At 53.9% G+C, this 19,598-nt stretch overlaps 1 protein-coding gene across 1 annotated transcript in view; it reads left to right on the top strand.

Moving 5' to 3' along the window:
• The first annotated feature begins 5,425 nt into the window (after positions 1-5,425).
• EEF1A2 (eukaryotic translation elongation factor 1 alpha 2) overlaps positions 5,426-19,598 on the top strand; it is a 17,677-nt gene continuing 3,504 nt past the window's right edge. The window contains 8 exon segments of the mRNA XM_084296388.1: positions 5,426-5,560; positions 7,137-7,350; positions 11,151-11,330; positions 12,191-12,487; positions 16,235-16,385; positions 17,708-17,964; positions 18,835-18,885; positions 18,887-19,187. Of these exon segments, the coding sequence (XP_084152514.1) occupies positions 7,207-7,350; positions 11,151-11,330; positions 12,191-12,487; positions 16,235-16,385; positions 17,708-17,964; positions 18,835-18,885; positions 18,887-19,187 (1,381 nt within the window). The 5' untranslated portion in view covers positions 5,426-5,560; positions 7,137-7,206.

The raw sequence follows: 19,598 nt of genomic DNA, 5'->3' as shown, positions 1-19,598 counted from the left end.
TAAAATCGAAGCCAAAACCAAAGCCTCCAACTGCGACTCTCCTTGCAGTTTGCTTTGGAGCATGTTTTGTTTGTTCCCACCCATTTTTTATTATTTTATTTTGTAAAAAATCTGGTTCTTGGGGCTCTAGCTCCACGTTACGACTGGCAACTGCGTTTTGTTGTCTGCAGGTTTTGTGTGCCATCGGGGAGCAGCCTTTCATGTCACCCTGTTCTCGGCAGAAACATCTGGAAGGCAGGGAAGGCTTTCGGAGGCATCCAAAAGCTTTCGGAGCTGCTGGGATCCATCCACGCTTGCAGATGGGGACGGTGGATTTGGGAATTCACCCGGTGGCGACAAGCCCAGCAGCCCCTTTCCACCATCCCACCCTGCATCAGGCAGCGACCAGAGCCGTCTGTAGGGCTCCAGATCCTGCCCATCGAGGATTTTTGCCCCATTTCTACTCCGGCTACAACCCAGGGGGCAGGCACGACCCATGCACGGGTTGTGCCCATTTCTCTCATCCTGCCCTGCGTTTTTCCCGGCTGCTTTGCTCCAAGTGCAGGATTTGGGCAGCTGCTGCCACCTAGGGATAAAAATCACCCGCGATGTCCCCGGGACCCTGTCCCCCAGCTCCCTGTGCCCACCCACGAGTGTTGGAAGCTGGACGAGGGGGAGACGTGAGAAAGGATTTGCTCCAAGCTGGTGTTTGGTCAGCAAAAATCGGGCAAATGGGGAAAATCCTCTTGAAGAAACCAGCAGTGGTGCTGAGCAGGACCTGAATCTCTGCAGAAAACTCTCAGAGCAGCGTCCCCCTCGTGGGGCTGAGGGAAAATTTCACTGCCATTCAGTGAAAACCGAACAAACGGGAAAAAAAATCATTGCTAAATACACTTCACTGGGCTTCGAGGGGGGTGGCCCAGCAATGAATTTGCTCGTTAAGTTTTCTGAGCCTTATTTCTCCCTCTGGATGCCCCCAAAGCCTCCGCAGTTAGCCGGCCACCCCCGTTAGCAGCCCTTCACCAGCAGATACGGGCAGCCCGGGCTGTTTTCATTCAGCGGCTGTGGTTTTAATAAGAAAAGCTGTCCCCGGGATTAACTCAGGCTTTTCCTAACTCGGAGATGTGCCCGGCTGCCAAAACAAATACATCAATCTGCTGCAGCTCGGTGTGGCCCCAGACTCTTGCTGTAAAACCCATAAAAAACCGCAGGGCAGAGGCTCCTCATTGCACTGGGGTTTAACCTAAATCAGCACAAAGCTGGGTGCTGCACCAGGGTCTGTCCCCTCCTCAGCACCTGGGGATATTTATGGGATCAGGTGCTGCACCTGGGCATCAGAAGTGTCCGGGCATCCCTAAAGAGATGCCTTTTAGGTGCTGCTCTTCTCCTTCCCCTGAGTTTAAAAAGATTTCAGAGCAGGGATGTGTGCAGCCTGCCTGCTTCCCGTGCTGGCAGTGGAGCAGATTGGGCTGTTTTATTCTCTTTTCTGTCAGCAGCATCCCAGAGAGCAGGAGGAAGCAGAGTAGAGAAGCTAAAATGCCAGTGGGGAAGGTGAGGAGGACTGAAGGAGTGAAAATCTTCGGGAGAAATCCTATTTTAGGTGAGGAGCTGCTGCATTTCCCTGGGGAATATGGACATGTAACCCATGGTGCTGCTGAGCTTGGCGAGGTGGGTCATGGGGCTGGCAGGGGTCAGCCCCTTTCTGGGATGATTTTTGGGTGGTTTTCCCTCCAGGACCACCATCTGCCTCTCAACCTGGCTGAATTTTTACACCCTGAGCACGTCATTTTGCTTCCTTCCTGACTCAACACACATCTTTAGCAACGTCCTCCCCTCCTCTGGGGTATTTTCACAAAGGATGGGAAGTTATTCAGGACGATGGGTCGCCCCAGAGGGGGGGGTTCACCCCACAAATCTCTGCTTTCTGGCCATGATTTAAATAGATCCAAACCTGGGCACCCAGGGCCACCAAGGCTCTCCGTGGCAGAGCTGAATTTTGGGCATGGATACACCCAAAGAATGGCTGGGGGGGAAGGAGGGGAGTCCTCCAGGGGGGGATTTCCCTGTCTTGACCCCATAACCCAGCTGCTTGGTGCAGAAGGGGTTTGTGCACAGCACGCTGCTGTCCCTGCAGGGGTGTCACCAGACACCGTCCCCAGCTGGCCGGGTGGTGAGAGGGTTTGGGCATCTTGTTATCACGTCCAAAGCTTATTTTTAAACTGCTGGCTCCAATTTAAAGCTATCAGCAGCATGTGCTGACTGCAGGACCTCAAAATACTCCCCCTCCCCTCCTCCTTCCCTTGTCTTTTTGCCCCATATTTCTGTCTTTTTTTGCCCCTCTCTGGGTCTGCAGCATGAGCAAGAGCTGAGAAACCTGCTTGTATGAATGATTTTATGAAATTTTGTCCTGTTTGGTGCCTGGAGTGCTCCTACACAAAGATACGGAGCCGGCCACAGTGTGTGCCATGGGGGGGGCCCAGAAGGGGGGACCCCAAAGCCAGCCCCGTGTAAATGTGCTCCAGAAATTACTGGGAGATGCTATGGGGAATCCCATCCCATTGCAGCGGGGGGTTTGGGGTGATAAATGGGAATTTTATTCTTCATGTGTGCTGTTCTGGGGGCACTCAGGACTGCTGTGGGATGCGTGTGGTGTAGAGGAGAGGATGGCCAGTGCCTCGGTGCTCTGAGCCTGGCCACATCCAGCATGTGGTAACCTGTAAATGCTGGAACACCTGGGTCCAAAGCCCCAAAAACCGGTGTGGAAGGAGCTGAAACCCCAACCACAGGAGGAAGGAAACCTGAGGGCATCTACCTCATCTGTAAAACTTCCCTTTGGAGGACAACCGCTGCCCCTGCACGCTCTGAGCACCTTTTCCAATGGCCATCACACGAGGCCCTGCATCTCTCTCCAGATATCCCTAGTGCTCTGCAGGGGAAGAAAGAGAACAGGGTCCCCCCTGCTGCTCCTGTACCCAACAGGGCTCGGGGGGGCTGTTCCTGGGTGGGCAGCCCTGGTGGCACTGCCCCAGCCCCTGCCTCCCAAATCGCAGGAGCTCAGCTAGAAAGGAACACCCCCAGCGCCAACGCCAACCCCAGCAGGCAGCCCAGATCCATACCAATTACTGGCACTGCGGATTATTCACTCTCACACCATGCAGGGCCTCTTTGAAAAAAAATATCTCAGTTTTTATGTCTGGGCAAAAGGGATTTTTTTTTGCATGGTTTAATGCATCAGATCCTAACGCGGAGTTTGTGGGGTTGGAGGTAATTATAAAAGGGGTGCAGCACCTGCCAGTCCCCATAGCAATACCTAGACAGAATGGCCTTTTGGGCTTCTCAATTATCTTGAATGATCCCAAATTATTTGGAGATGGATTTTCTGGGGGGTAGATCCAATCCTAAATAGGATTTGGGGAACAGTTTTATCTGGGACTGAATCTGAAGCTGGAAGGATGGAGGCGAGGTGCTAAACTTCCAGCCACTGCAGGTTTTGCCTGCTCAGGTCTCTTTTATTTCAAATAGCTGAACATCTAAGGACAGATAAGCACTATTTTGGGTTTTTTTGGTCCAACCTTGCGGGAATGCACTTCCACTCAGGTGTAATGATGGGATGGCAGGCGTTGGGTGTAGCCCTGCTCCCTGGCAGGATCCATCCCAAACTGTGGCTTTAAGTCCCTCGGCGGCTGGCTGTAAGGTGGCTGAACCTCGCCCCGATTATCCAGGTCTGGCAGCTCTCTCCTCTCCCTGTCCCCTACTATTTATAGTCCGACGGGCTGTCAGGCTCCACTGCCACTACAGGCAGCCCCGTTTCTGTGCAGCCCGCTCGCCAGCAAGGCTGCCCTTGCGTAAAAAGAGGAGATTATTTCTTGGCAAAGCCCTGAAAAGTGGGAGGGAAGAACAAGGGACTTGTACGCTCATCCCTGCAGTGCATTACCACCCGTGTCCATCCCCGGCACGTCCAGACCTGAGGCAGCACCACTGCTCCTGTCCCAAAAAAGGTCTGGATTAATTTCTTTAAATGCTTAAAGCCTTCCTTTTGAAAGCTTCTTTTTTACTTTTTCTGGCACTCGGTGGAACGCTGCGTAAAAGACATCTTCCCTATCACGTTTCTAAGAAAATGCCAGTGAACTCTAACATTCAGAAAAAGGGAGGTCTCCCTTTAAACATTAATGAGAGGTTAGTACCATTTTAATCTACACGATGGTTAAGTGTTTAACCCTGAGACTATGAACTAGCAGTACCTGACTTCGCTGTTAAATTCACTGAGAGATGGTCAAGGCCATGCAATTGGTCTAGACTATTACACAGCTTAATTCAAAATTAGCATTCTTTTGACCTATATTTGGCTTTGGGACGCAGAAAATTTTGCATTACCTTGTAATTGCACAGCCGACACAGGTATAAATATTCTGACCACTACGTGATATTTTTTAACGCAAAGAAAACGTCCCGATAACACTGAAAGAGGTTATTTATGGTTTCCTTGCCCTAGGACTGGAACCCCATCCCCTGTTAAATGAAACGACGTCCATAAACCACAGATTCTCGAGCCAGAGCAATACATATTGCAAGTGCAGGGGCATATTTTGCTCTATTTGTTCCTTGCTTCTCTGTTTGCTCCTGGGCTAATGCGTTTGCACCGAGGCAGAAATGTGGGTCAGTGCCTGCAGGGCTGTGCCCAGGGACGTGGCTGCCCCACGTGTGCCCGTGCAGGGACCCCTGCCCACCCCGTGCTTGGGGTCAGCCCTCCAGCACAGCTGGCCCTAAGGGTACACAGCGAGGGCTCCTCTCCCCCACCAGTCCCATAAAATTGCCCCCAGGCTGCCACAGGGGGTCCGAGCCCCACTCAGTCTCTATCTGCCCCACTCCTCCAGATCAGGAGCTCCCTCATTTCCCCTCTCTTCCCCAAAGCCCTTCCTTCCACCTCCCTCTACCCCTCCATCTCACTCACCCCTCCAGCTCTCCCATCTCTCATCCCTCCAGCTTCCTCCCATCCCATCCCATCCCATCCCATCCCTCTACCTGCCATCCCACTGGCTCCCTCCTACCCACCTTCAATCCTTCCATCTCCCCATCCTTCCATCTCCTTCTCCTCCATTTCCCCCATCCTTCTTTTCCTCCCATCCCTCCATCTCTCCTCCACCTCTCCTGCATTTCCCCATCAATTTCTCCCATCCCTCCATCTCTCCTGCATTTCCCCATCCCTCTTTCACCCATCCCTCCATCTCTCCTCCATCTCTCTTGCATTTCCCCATCCCTCCATCTCTCCTTCATCCTTTCCCCATCCCTCTCTTCCCCCCATCCCTCCATCCCCTTCCCTTCCCAAACCCTTCTCCTCTCCCCCCTCTCCGCCTCGCCCCGCTCTCTCCTCCTCCTCCTTCTCTTCCTCCTCCTCTCCCCGGCGCGCCTCCTCCTCCTCCTCCTCCTCCTCCTCCTCCTCCTCCCCCGCCCGGTACCGCATTGCCGTAGTGCGGGGGGGTCGCTGCATTGCGCTGCCGCCGTCAATAGGTGGGCCCCTCCCGGGGAGATAAAGCCGCCGGAGCCCAAGCTGGCAGCCTCTGCCGCCCCGACCGCCGCTCCGGTAAGAGCTCCTGATCCCCCCCCCGGTACCGGCATCGGGCTGCTAAGAACGGGAGGGACCGGGCTGCGGGGGGGGGTCCGTGGCATCGGGGTGCGGGGTGCTGCGGGGAACCCCCCGGGGGAGACCCCCCGAGGGAAGGAGGGGATGGGGCCGGGCTGCTGCTGAGCCTCGCAGGTGCCTGATCCCGCAGGTGGGAGGTGACCCGCAACCCCCCCCTGCTCCTAGGGGGGGAAAGAAAAGAATCTAGAAAAAAAAAAAAAATTAGAAAAAATAAAAAAAATCTAGGAAAAATCTAAAAAAATCTAAAAAAAAAAAAAAATCAGTAAAGAATGAAAAAAAATCTGTAAAAATTAAAATTCTATAAGGAATAAAAAAATCTATCAGGAATAAAAAAAAATAAAGAATATATTCTATAAAGAATAAAAAAAATCTATAAAAAATAAAGATACTATAAGGAATAAGAAACCTATTAAAAAATCTATAAAGAATAAAAATTCCATAAGGGATACAAAATCTAAAAAGAATAATAATCCTATAAGGAATAAAGAAAATATAAAAATATTAAAAAATATATAAATATATACTATAAGAAAATAAAAATGAGGGGACCCGAGCCCTGGGTGCCGCAGGGCGCTCAGCGGGCGCTGGGGAGCTGCGCAATGGCCGCATCCAGCGCTGGGGCTGCTCAAGGGCAGGGGACGGAGGGCTTGGGGGGGGGCTGGGGGGCCGTGGCTGCCCTCACGGCTGAATTTCCTGACCTGCTTTGCTTCCACGGGCGGATTCCTAAAATTGGATTTTATGAGACGTCAAAGGAAAGCTCCTAATTGTGCGGGGCTTGTGCAGCGCTGCGGCGCCATGGTAACCCCGGGAGATGCCAGAACAGCTCCCCGGCTCTATCGATTTTTCCTTTCGAGCCTCCTCCCTCCGTTTTATCCAAATTCAGGGCAGCAGAATTTAACCAAATCCCCCACCGGGGTCCAGCCCGTGCTGTCCCTTGCCCCGCTATGCCCTGCGGACGGGGGCTATTTTTGTCCGCCCCGCTTTGCGGGCACCATGCTGTCACCCGAACCACGCATGGCTTTTTTTTTTTTTGGGGGAGGGGGGGAGGTGAAGGCACCCAGCAGGGACGGGCGCCCACGGCTCCTCCCAGGACGCCCACGAAACGGAGGAGATGCCCTGGGGCTTGGAAAGACCTAGAAGGCAGCGGTGGAAGCGGGAGAGAGCTGTGCAGGAAGGATTTTCCCCGTGGGAAGGGCACCTTCGAGGCACCGGTGACGCAGCCCTGGGAACCGGGGGTCTCCGAGAGGGTGGTGGAGGGCAGACCTGAAACCGTGGTGTCTTGCTGAGGGTCGGAGGCTGGACGTGGTGGCCAGAAATAGCCCGGCCAGCCTCCTCCGGGGGTGGCTTGGATCTGTCCCAGCATGGGCAGAGCCGCCAGACGAAGCCCAGGCACCCCCTGGCTGGGTTGGAGCGCGTGGTCCAGAGGGGTGAGAGGAGGAGACCCTACCCCTGGTGGGCTGGGGATGCTGCGGAGGGCAGGGGGGCTCTGCTGACGCTTGCCTTTTTCCCCCTGCAGCCTCCCCAAAAACGCAGCTGCGCCCCCACAGCCCCCCCCGCCGCCCGCCCGCCACGCGTAGCCCGCCAGCATGGGGAAGGAGAAGACGCACATCAACATCGTCGTCATTGGGCATGTGGACTCTGGGAAATCCACCACCACCGGGCACCTCATCTACAAATGCGGGGGCATTGACAAAAGGACCATTGAGAAATTCGAGAAGGAGGCTGCCGAGGTGAGGAGCCTGTCCCCCCCCGTGCGCCCCCTCCCCACCCATGGGGGTGCCGAGACCCTTCCCAGCTCTGCGCCAATGCCCCGAAAATATCCCAGGGGCAATGCTCCCCTTCTCCTGGGGCTGCCCTTCTCGTACCTTCTCTTTCTCCCTTTGTTCCCATCATATTTTTCTGCATCCCCAACTCCCCTGGCTCCTCTGGCCTCGGTAAAATTGGGCCATTTGGGTGCTCGCCCCCCTCCTCTCCGAGCTGAGCCCACCACCTGGGGGGCTCCCTGCTGCAAGCTGCTCCTGAAGGGGCTTGGCGAGATTTGGCAGGTGGATTAGGGATTGCAATTCCTAATTCCAGCAGCAATTGCGAGGTGTCTGGGATAGCCACAAACCCTTGTGCTTCTGGGCACGCAATTCCCTCTAAATTCTGTGCACGAGGAGGAAAACCAAAGGAAAATCTCCTTCCAGTGCCTGCTGGAGCATGCAGCACCAGCTGGACCCCTCATTTGATCCAGTTTGTTTAAAAAAACATTCCCATTCTTCTCTAGGATGGTGTCTGGTGTGTGCCTTGATTGGTAGCCTTTAATACAGAAAAGCTTACGTGAATTAGAAGGCTTTTAGTTGAATTCTTTTGTTTAACCTCTCTAAAGGAGGCATTTATAGCAATGTAATAATTCCAGCATTTATCAGGCTGCTACACTGTAAAGCACCACCCAACACCTATAGCGTGGCAGATGCAGAGATTAAAGAGGAAAAAATAATCCTGGGGACAGAGGAAAACGTTGTGGATCGGAAACTCCGGGAAATTAATGATGGTAAATTCTAGAGAGGTGGGTGAGGCAGGGGAAGCCAGGCTGTGCTAGTGATAGGGCAGGTCTGGTCTCTCACAAGATGTCTTGTCGTCATCGTTCCAGGAGCCTTTTAATGCAGACATCCCTTCATTCCCTTCATTTATTTTTATTTTGTATGGCCAAGATCCTATATTTAAAAAAAAAAAAAAAAAAAAAAGGAAAAAAAAAAAAAAAGAAAAAAATCTCTTCAGCCCTGCCATTCCTGATCAAATGTTTTTCTGTCTCTTAACCCTTTGAATTTGCCAGTAGCAGCCGAGCTAAACCACCCATTTTCCTGCCTCATTGTCAGCCTTTTTTTTTTTTTTTTTTTTTTTTTTTTTCCAGCCTCCCATAGAAGAGCTTCTTCCTTAGCATAAAATGATTTCTTTCCCCCATTTCCAAAGGATTGCTGGTGTGCCTCAGTATATTTCCACCCCTTTACCTCCAGCTCAGGTGTGACGTGATGAGGTTGTTGTAGACACGATTGCGGCTATTTTAATTGAACAGACACTTCCCCTGACTTGCCAGAATATGCGGGGACTGGAAGCTGCTATTAATAGCCTATTGACTGAGCTTACAGACTCCATTTTCTGATGCAGGGCTGGGGAAGGGTTTTCTTCCATTAGGTGGCATTCGCAGGAAATGGAGGCCTGCGTGCACCCAAAAAGCTATCAAAAAAAAAAAACAGGGTCTGATATTTTTTTTTTTCTCCCCTAAAATAAAAGCTTTTATTTTCCTTTTGACTTCAAGGGCAGGGGTAATAGTATCTCCAAAAGCGGAGTTGTTCTTTAAAAAAAAAAAAAAAAGAAAAATCATTATTTGTGGTCTCCAAATAGAAAGCTGTCCCTCTGCTGGGGTTTGATCAAGGAAAATCAGGCAGTTTCTGGCCCTGAACAGTGAAGGTATTGTGCAAAGCTAGATAATACTGTGTTTTTTCAACAACAGCCCTGGGTAACTGAATATACCCCATGAAAGGAGGGAAGCTGTTTGCTAAATAAAGGATCTCATTTGTCTTCACGTTACGTCTCTTGGTGCGTTTGCAGAATATAGACAGCTTTTTGTGGGTGTAGATGCCTCTGATTCCTGCATGGGAATCCTGTTTTGTAGGAGCTGGGGTGCAGGGCAGCTGGGTGCCCTCATAACCAGCTCCACCCTGGGGCATGCTCTGTGCCTCAGTTTCCCCATCCATAAGTGAAGGGAAAAGGCTGCTGATTGCTATAAGGCCGTGGGGTCTATTGAGCTCCTGCTTGAGCACTCCACGTTATTAATGCATTGCACAAAATGAATTAATTTTCCTTAGCCCCCCCCCCAGCTCAGGCAAGAAGCGATCACGCTTGAATGACGCCCTCCATCTCCCCCAGCAGGGGAGGGAATGGGTGTGCACGCTGCAAAGGGTTAACCTCCCAGCTCCTGCTCTGCCCCCCCTTCCTATACTCGATGCTCAGGAGCGGAGATGTGATTCTGGATTGTTCCACCCCCTCCCCGACCCCCCCTCCTGCAGGCGTGAGAGCTCTGGGCTGGGGCTGCGGCATCGCCCTCTCACCCACCATTGCCCCCAAGGAGGGGGAGGCTCTCCCTGGCTTTAGGATTTTGCCTGTAATCCTCCCCAGCGAGCTGCAAAGTCATCGCAGCACTCGGCTGTTACGTAAAGGGACCGGCACCATTAATTCCCCGTGCTGCCCAGCCACGGGGAGCAAAAAGGGGGGGGGACATGAGCAGGGATCAAGGCAGAGTGCTGCCCAGCACCCCGCTATGGGTGGGATGCATCCAGGTGGGATGCTGCGTTAGCCTTCCTGGTGAGGAACAGCACCGGAGCGTTAGCTGCCTGCCAACAGGAAGCTTTTCCCTCCGGAGAGGTGATTTATAATGGCCCGTTAGGAATTTTATGCATTGATGCTCCAGAAGAAATCCCTGCTACAGAGAGCGCGGCTCTGGGTGAAGGGGGAGCGCGCTGTAACATCTCCGTCCTTGTGCAGCGGTTACAGCACATTACATCAGCAGCAGATGACCTATTTCTCTAGCTGAATTCTGTTTGCCATCTTAGCAAACTCCCCTCTCAGCCCCAGACATAAAGATCGATGCCCGTTAACCCTTCGGTCCCTCTGGGCTGCCCCTGAGCATGGCGTGGCCAGGGGGGAGCTCATCCTCCCCCCATGCCCGCAGGATCCTGGCTCAGAGCTGGGGATGTCCGGCTCTCCCCCATGGCACGATGTCGAAGGACACTGAACGATAGGAGAAGCCAGTTCAGAAGTGACACCTTGGTTTTAGCAAGGCGTGTGCTTTATCACAGGACAGAGATTTTATTTATTTATTTATTTATTTATTTTATGGCTAATCTCGCCCAGCATGATTTGCTGCGCTACGGTGTTGGCTGTGATTTTGGCCATTTGGCAATGACAGTTGGTCTGACGGCAGCTCGCAGTAGCTTTCCGTGCGAATTCACACACTCTGTGGCAAAAATCAATCACATTTCCCTTCAGCTCCTAGCAACAGTCTTTGCATTTCATTTTCTTTTAACCCATTCCCCTGCTGCACCCCTGTCACTGCTCCTTTCCTTCTGAGCAGATGTCTCACAGGTTGGGATAATAGGTTAAAATACAACAATAAGGAGCCTTCCAGCACCGCTGGGTAATTCCACACCAGGATGATTTCACAGCAGCCGAGCAGGGCCCTGGCATTTCATAGAGGAGACCTCGAAGAGGCTCCAGCTCCTCCTCATCTGGTCCCACCACAAACCCACATCACAGCTCCTCCAACTTCTTCTCCATCCCCTTAAGGATCATGTTGAGAACAATATCTGCCTTCACCTGTATTTATTAGTAAACAGATCACAGCAAATGCTGAATTTAGAGGGTTTTACCCTCAATGTTTGCAACGTGACCCTCTGCCTCCATGGCTCTGGGAGCTGGGATGGGTCCTGGTGCTTGCCACACCTTGGGCTCATGTTTTGTGTCTCACTGCTCTTGCCTTTGTGTTGGCCAGATGGGGAAAGGGTCCTTCAAATACGCCTGGGTCCTGGACAAGCTGAAGGCCGAGCGTGAGCGTGGCATCACCATCGACATCTCGCTGTGGAAGTTCGAGACCACCAAGTACTACATCACCATCATCGACGCGCCCGGCCACAGGGACTTCATCAAGAACATGATCACCGGGACCTCCCAGGTGAGGAACGGTGGCCACAAACTACTGGAGAGGGGGAGGCTGGGGCTCTCCAATCAGCCTGGGGTCATGTAGGTGCTGCTGGAGCCCTTTTGGAGGAGGTATTTGGGTGAGCAGTCAGCCAGTGGTGTTGAGCAGGGTCTATGCAAGAGGCCAGGTGGCACTTGGGGACCTTGCTGTGATCCTGCACCTCCTGGATGTCTGGGGGAAAGGGCCTCCTCAGCACAGAGGGGTGGTTAATCCACACCATTTATCCTACTTGGATAAATTGGATGAATACGGCCTCCCTGAGCTACAGGCTGTTATGAGAGGGTGTCTCCCATGTTATTTTAGCCTCACACAACTCAGATGTACAAGAAACTTCATGCAGTCCCTTAGCTTCTATTGGCCCAACGAGACCCTGTGGGTCTTTTTTCTTTCCCTCAAAACATCTCTGTTCCATAAATCATGCTGCCATACTCCATAGTTGACCCTCCCAGGGCAGGGCAGAGTCCCCTCACGGCACTGCAGGGCATTCCTGCCTCCCAGTGCCACTTGTGGCCCTCCCCCAGGGACGCTACTGGAAAATCTTTGGTGGGTTTTTAGGCTCTACACTCCAGGGTGGACAAGATGAGGTCCTGGTTGGACTCACACAGCCTAAAGGACCCACCCTGATTTCCAACACAGCTTGCGAAACCACGTGTGGTTGGCAAGCATAAAATAACACAGGTCAGGTTTGAGGTAGATCAGTGGGGTTTTGGGTAGCAGCTGGCAGGGAGCCTGCCCAAGCCGTGCTTTCATCCCACATCCATCTGGGGCGTACTCAAAGCTCCCCAGAGCAGCTCTCTGGGGACAGGAGTAGATCACGAGCTCTCTCCTCCCAGGCCGACTGCGCCGTGCTGATCGTTGCTGCTGGCGTCGGCGAGTTTGAAGCCGGCATCTCCAAGAACGGGCAGACCCGCGAGCACGCCCTGCTGGCTTACACCCTGGGGGTGAAGCAGCTCATCGTCGGCATCAACAAGATGGATTCCACGGAGCCCCCCTACAGCGAGAAGCGCTACGACGAGATTGTCAAGGAGGTCAGCGCCTACATCAAGAAGATCGGCTACAACCCGGCCACGGTTCCCTTCGTGCCCATCTCGGGCTGGCACGGGGACAACATGCTGGAGCCCTCCCCTAATGTAAGTGTGCGTGGTGTGTCGGATCTTTTTCCCCCCACCCCCAGCCAGGCTGAAGATGACTTTGGTGCTGTGGAAGCCACAGGCACGTTTTGTGTCCCCGTGGTGCGTAATGGCCCGTGGTGCCAACGTGGACGTGTTTGTCATGTAGCTGTGGTGGTGCTGAGCTGGGATGAATGGGTGCACTGTGCGTGGCCACGCTTGTTGCTGTGCCGTGCCCAGATGTCCTAGTGGCTGCCCATGAGCATCTCCAGGAGGTGATCTGCACGGCCGTGCTCCTGGGATGTCAGCTGTGGGGTGCGCATCGTCAGCCCCGTGGTGACGTTAGAGCCGTCTGCAGCGCTTGTCAGGCTCAGCAGGAACACCGGGTGTGTTTTTAGGGCATTGTTTTCCCAGGCAAACAGCACGATCTGGTCGCCAGCTTGGAACAGCTCCTGCTGCACAGCCGGGCTCCTACACGCCGAATATTGGGTGCCTTTTCCCACCAGTGTTATATGGCACTGTGGCAGCTGTGCCCCATGTTCCAGAGCTGGGACCCCACTCCCTAAGATAAATTTTGCTTGGGGAAGTATCAAATTTACCATGTGAAGACCATGGTTTCCTTGAGCATCCATTTGGGGTTGCTCCTTGGCTGGTGGAATCTTAAATGGCCTCCTCCTGCATGCATCAGTGATGGGGATGGTGGGGACACGACAACAAGGTGCTTTGGGATGGGGGTTCCTTGGCAGACAAGCTGCCAATAGAAGTTGTTACTCGGGCATTTTTTTTTTGGAGAAAAAAATACCCCAGCTGTATTTTTCTAAAGAAATTAGGGGCTGGGCAGTTCTGGCCCGAGGATAGTCCCTGCTCTCCCACTGGTTTCTGGTGACCTTGAGCAGGTCGCTCAGAGCAGAAACCCCCAGCAATCCCCTGGGGAACCAAAGGGAAATTTGATGCTTACGGGGGCATTAGGACTTGTGGACTAGGGGTCAGAGCTCCATGGAGAGGGAAGCAGCATGTCTGGGTGCGAGGGAGGTCGGGCATTGTGGTCCTGAGCTAGAGGAGAGCTGCAATTCAAGCTCACGACCCGAAATGTTGCTCATGGGCTTGCGCAGGAAAGGCAGCTCACGGGAACTTGGGGCTGGCTAAGAACGAACATTTTTGGGGGTGTTGGGGAGATTCCTGTCCCCTGAGGAACAGGGTTTGGATAAGGTCAGCCACGGCCGTGCCAAACGTGGCCGCATAGTTGCTGGGTGCCTCCAAATCGGGCTCCAAATGTCAGCAGCTGCTGGGCCGGGAAGATGATCCTGAGCAATTCTCCTATTAATAGGCTGCAGAGGGCGGGCATGGAGCAGGATGGGTGCTGCTGGCCCCGCTCCTCCAGACGGGTCTCAGGGCGTGATCTCAATGTGACGTGCTGCCCAGGAGGGCAGGGGCTGGGATAAGCAGCAGAGGAGGAGGCTGGGGGCATCGGGAGGGAAGGAGGGCTGGAGAGGGCGCAGGGGCTGGGTGCTCGGCAGAGCTTTGCTGGAAGGATGTGGGGACATCCCACACCGTGGTCCCCAGGGGTCTCCTTCCCCCTTCTGTGGGGACAGAGCTGGGGACAGAGCCCCCTCCCCAGCGTTTCTAGGGGAGTGTGGGTGGGAATCCGGTGTGGATCTCTCCCTTCCCATTTCTCGCTAGAAAAATCTCTGATTTTTCTCACTCACGTACTTCTGGCTGGGTTTCACTGAAGCACAAGGCGGTCGAGTGATGTGTCTGCCCACCAGGGGACTCAGCGGGGAGCCAGGATGAGAGCTGCATGGCTGCAGCAGCCCCAGCTCACCAGGGTGCAGGGATTTGGGGCCGGAGCCAGCCCCGCATGGGGGGCTGCATCCCGTGGCCCCAAAACGCAGTGTTCCAAGGCCAAACGACAGCTGGGCTGCGCTCGCATCCAAGTTTGACATTTACAAGCTTTTCTGGCAAGCAGGATTTTTGCATCCAGCCAGCTTTCTGCTGCAGCAGCTGACAGATCTGGGCCACTCGGGGTGGGTTTGGGAGGCTCTCCGGGGGATGCAGCAGCTGAGGGCACCCTGCCTGCGGTGCCAGGAGCGGGGTGGCCCCGCGGCTGCAGTGGCGAGGTTGGGACGTGGGGTGCACAGGGGTGCTCAGGAGGTGCCGGGGGGGTAAAATCAGAGAAACATGACTGCTTTGTGAAACGAATTTGGGGCACAGTAGGAATAAGAGCTCAGCTCTGAATTAAGGCTGCTTGAGCTTGCAGCACCCAGGGCTGGCGGCACAGGGTTAACATTTACCCTTTCTGGCTGGGTTAGGGTGGACTCCCCAGCCAGGGAGTGGTGGAGTAGGGATGGCTCTTGGGAAGTAGGTGTGGGGGATACATGATCGAGGTTTTACTTGGGCAGCCCTAGGAGGCAGCACGATCCTATTTTGGTAGATGCTCCTCATCCTCGGGCTGCACGGAGGTTTTGAGGATGGGTTTTCCCCTGGGGCGTGTCCAAGTGCTGCTTTAGACGGCTCCGGACATCAGATGGCTCTCAGGACATCAGATATTCCGGGGATGTCAGGTGCTCTCGGGATGTCAGATGTCCTCAGGATGTCAGATGTTCTTGGGATGCCAGATATTCTCAGGATAATGCGTGGAAAGGAGAAGGGGGACAGCTCCCACAGCCATGTGCCATGGGGCAGAGTCTGCTGGTCCTCCCTGTCCCCAGGGCGGGCAGGGGATGGGGCGCAGGGTGCACGGGGTGGCTGTGCCCCCACCCTGGGTAGGGCTGTGGGCAGGTGGCCGCAGGGACAGCTGCTCTCATGGGCATCTGCTGGCATTTTGGGCCATGTGGCAGGGAAGCTCTGAGTCAGCGCAGGATGGATCCATCATTTCCCGTCACGCCATCTATGCACTGGTGCAGGCTGCAGGGTGGGAGAGCAAATTTGGGTGGCTGGGGCCTCCGGGGGTGGGTGTAAAACAGGGGGTGCTTCGGGGAACCCACTGCACCCCCAGTCCCATGCCACTTGTGATGGTGCCTAAGGGAAAAGCCCCATCCATAACGCAGGCAGCATTTTAAATCCACGTGGAGAAATATTGTGTAAGCCCCTCTCGGTGCAGGAAGGGGAAATGGCCTTGCAGGACTCTGGTCCCTGGTGTCTCAGGGTGGTTTCAGACCCAGCACCGAATTCTTCCTTGCTGCAAGCCCAGGCACAGCTGCACCTTTCAGGTGTGCAGCATCACTCCAGGAAAGTACCACGGTTCCCTGCATCAAACCATGCCCTCTGCTGAGCACATTTCATTACATCTCTGTTCTTTTTTTTTTTTTTTTCCCCTCTTTTATTTTTTTTCCAGCCAGTTTCAGCTTCAAGGATCCAATGTAGGGCAGAACTATTTATAAAAAACAATCCTGCCCCTCAGCAGCCTTGAAGAAACTCAGTTCCCAGCCTGAAGGCCAGGCGCTTTGCGCTGGGGGCAGGATGGTGTGGGAAGGCAACACCCATGGGTTGGGAGTGGGGGCTGCAGGTTTGCTGGATTTAACCCTTTCCACCCTTTTTCTTGTGCTCAAGGACGTCTTGCTTGTTTCTTGGAGAGAGGGGAGAAGGTGGGTGGAGGTGGAGCAAGGTGTGCAGATGAACCTAGAGGGATGGGAAGATTGGAAAGAGCACCCCAGCCCCGAATAAAGCCAGGACACATCTGGACCGTGTCCTGGTGGGACACCTCAGTGGGATCATCCTGGGAAGCTGAGGATGGGCACACTCAGTGAATGATTTTTCTTCTGTTTCCAGATGCCTTGGTTCAAAGGCTGGAAGGTGGAGCGCAAGGAAGGCAACGCGAGCGGGGTGTCCCTCCTGGAGGCCTTGGACACCATCCTGCCCCCGACCCGCCCCACAGACAAGCCCCTGCGCCTGCCCCTGCAGGACGTCTACAAGATCGGAGGTGAGCAGCAGCCCCACCAGCATCCCTATTTATCCCCAGCCTTCCTTCCACAGGAATTTGGGAACGATGTTTCCAGGTATTGGGAAACTGGAGGGACTGAGCTCCTTGAACTTCAGATACAGGGGAGAGGGGTGGTGGCTGTGAGGCAAAAACCCCATTTGAGATTTGGGTTGGAGGTGCCCAAAGGTACCCGGGCAGCGGAGAGGGGCAGCAGCTTTGTGAGCTCACCCTGGAGAACACCCGGTGCCGAAACGGCTGCAAATTTGGGTGTCCCAGAGGTCACGGCTGGCGAGGTGAGGTGGACACCTGCCAGGAATGAGGCCCAGCAGCAAAAAAGCCCTGGGGCCCGGCTGAGGGACGAGGCCAGCGGGGAGGGCCACCGGTGAGGCCGCTGCGCGTGCCTCCCAAATGCCGGTGTCCGTCACCGGCACCTCCGCCTGCCCAGCTGCATCGCGACACCAGCCATGTAGGGAGACACTTCTCTGAGCTATAAATGTCCCCCGGGCTCGCTGACCTGCTGGCACTGCTGGGCAGTCCCCGTGATGGCTGCTGGGCTAGGCAAACATGGCCATTTCCAGCTCTTTTCCACAATTTTCCAAGGGCGGGTGTGCTGCAGGAACCAGGCGGGTTGAGATTTGTCCCCGTGGTCTTAAATTTTAAAGTGGGTGTTTCAAAGGTGAGGGGTGGTGGGCAGCTCTGTGTCCTCCTCTAGCTCAGCTGGAGAAAGGCAGGTAGGGTTCTGCCATGGGGTGCTTAAAGAGGTCCTTAGAGAGCAGAGACACTGTGGGATTGGGGGAGGTGGAGGCAATCGGGCTGGTGTGGGAGACTGGATGGGTCCCAAAAGCCTCCCCTTCTTCACTTGACTCCAAAGATGAGTTTTTTCCAAATTCTGATGATGCAAGGTGCCAAAGGTCCCATCTATTTAATTAGCCACCCTCGTTCCTTACAGCTGGGACTGTGTGGCCAGCAGGGCTGTGCTGTGGCACACATGCTAGGAAGTGCCTGGTCCTCTGCACAGGAGGGCTGTGGCTGCTGCAAAGGAAAAGTTTTCAGCATGCATGGGTTGCTCAGAGCCTTCTAGCTATGTGCTACCTCTGTTTTACAAAATATTGGGTAGGAAGGGCTGGTTCTTGGCAGTTCTGAAGACCCTGATGCTGATCTTGCAACTGATAACTGATTTTCGGTTTGGCAAGAGACAAACATAGTCTTCGGTGAAAATCACTGGAGATACCTTGCTTTTATGGCAGCCAGGCTCTGGCCATGTTGCTCGGGGGATGCACCAAGCAGGTTACATTTTGTTCTACTCTGTCCTTGCTCCACAGGGATCGGCACTGTCCCCGTGGGCCGAGTGGAGACCGGCATCCTGCGGCCCGGCATGGTGGTCACCTTCGCTCCCGTGAACATCACCACCGAGGTGAAGTCGGTGGAGATGCACCACGAGGCACTGAGCGAGGCCCTGCCCGGGGACAACGTTGGCTTCAACGTGAAGAATGTCTCCGTCAAGGACATCCGCCGCGGGAACGTCTGCGGGGACAGCAAGTCGGACCCGCCGCAGGAGGCGGCACAGTTCACGTCTCAGGTCTGCTGCATAGGGTGGAATTCTATCCTATCCTATCCTATCCTATCCTATCCTATCCTATCCTATCCTATCCTATCCTATCCTATCCTATCCTATCCTATCCTATCCTATCTCCTCTTCTCTTCTCTTCTCTTCTCTTCTCTTCTCTTCTCTTCTCTTCTCTCTCTTCTCTTCTCTTCTCTTCTCTTCTCTTCTCTTCTCTTCTCTTCTCTTCTCTTCTCTTCTCTTCTCTTCTCTTCTCTTCTCTTCTCTTCTCTTCTCTCTTCTCTTCTCTTCTCTTCTCTTCTCTTCTCTTCTCTTCTCTTCTCTTCTCTTCTCTTCTCTTCTCTTCTCTTCTCTTCTCTTCTCTTCTCTTCTCTTCTCTTCTCTTCTCTTCTCTTCTCTTCTCTTCTCTTCTCTTTTCTCTTCCGTACTCAATTCCATTCCCATGGGAGGATCCTGACCACCTCTCATAGCTGAGCTGGAGGAGATAATATGCTGGAGAGCAGTGTAACTTCCAGGGAAAGCTGAATGTTTTAGATGTGCATGACAGCTTGCCCAGGGTTTAAGACTTGGGTTTGCAATCTGCATGCCACTGCACGTGAAAAGGGCTGCTCCCTTTCCAAAATTCACCTGGCTCTGTCGTAGAGCAGGACTTGGTAACCTCCAGCAACCGGGTACCTGCTCCCACATCCTTCTGCCCACTGAATAAATAAATGATAGCTTAAATGGCATTTTAAACAAAGAGAGGGTTCTGCCATTAAACCAGTTCACTTTTCTGTGTGTGGCATGAGAGGGCATCGATTTCCCCACCCTGCTGGTCCCTGGCAGTGCAAGACCCTGTAAAAAAGTCCCCTTGGGTGGTGACCCTGACGCTGCTGTGTCCCCCAGGTGATCATCCTGAACCACCCCGGGCAGATCAGCGCCGGCTACTCGCCTGTCAATCGACTGCCACACTGCACACATCGCCTGCAAGTTCGCCGAGCTGAAGGAGAAGATCGACCGGCGCTCCGGCAAGAAGCTGGAGGACAACCCCAAGTCCCTGAAATCGGGCGATGCGGCCATCGTGGAGATGATTCCTGGCAAGCCGATGTGTGTGGAGAGCTTCTCCCAGTACCCACCCCTCGGTAAGGGAACGGCTCCTTCGTGGTCTCCCGTGGAGGAGCGTGGAGGCTGCGTGGGTGCCGACCTCGCTCTGGCCATGCTGAGCCTCTCCCAGTATCCCCACTGGTCAGACTGGGGAGGCGGGGGGAGCTGAGTGCATTTCATTGCTCCTCCACGTGCAAAATCTGATGCATGAATGGGGTTAGGACAGCTGGGCTGGGACAGGCTCTCTGCTGAGATGTTTTCAAAGGCAAGGCTGGGTTTTCCCTCTGGGAATATTGGAGCTTTTCCTCCAAAATTACTGAACCCCAAAAGTGCAGGAACATTTCTCAGCTTCCTTGTCTCTGCCCTTAGAAAACTGGTCGGGAGAAGAAACAGGGAGAGGACACCTTTTAGTGCTTGCTTGGGTGACAGTGCACATCTGGCTTAGCAACGCAGAGGGGCAGCTGTGATTTAAATCTAATAAATAGCCATTTAGTTATTTATTCAATAAATAGCCATTTAAACAGAGAGGGGCACCAGGACGGTGCTCCTTGGTGGTCAGCACAGGC

This window comes from Netta rufina, assembly GCF_964035555.1.
Source record: "Netta rufina genome assembly, chromosome: 16".
NCBI lineage: Eukaryota > Metazoa > Chordata > Aves > Anseriformes > Anatidae > Netta > Netta rufina.
The sequence above is the reverse complement of the archived record's forward strand: the minus strand, read 5'-3'. Positions and strand labels throughout refer to the sequence as shown.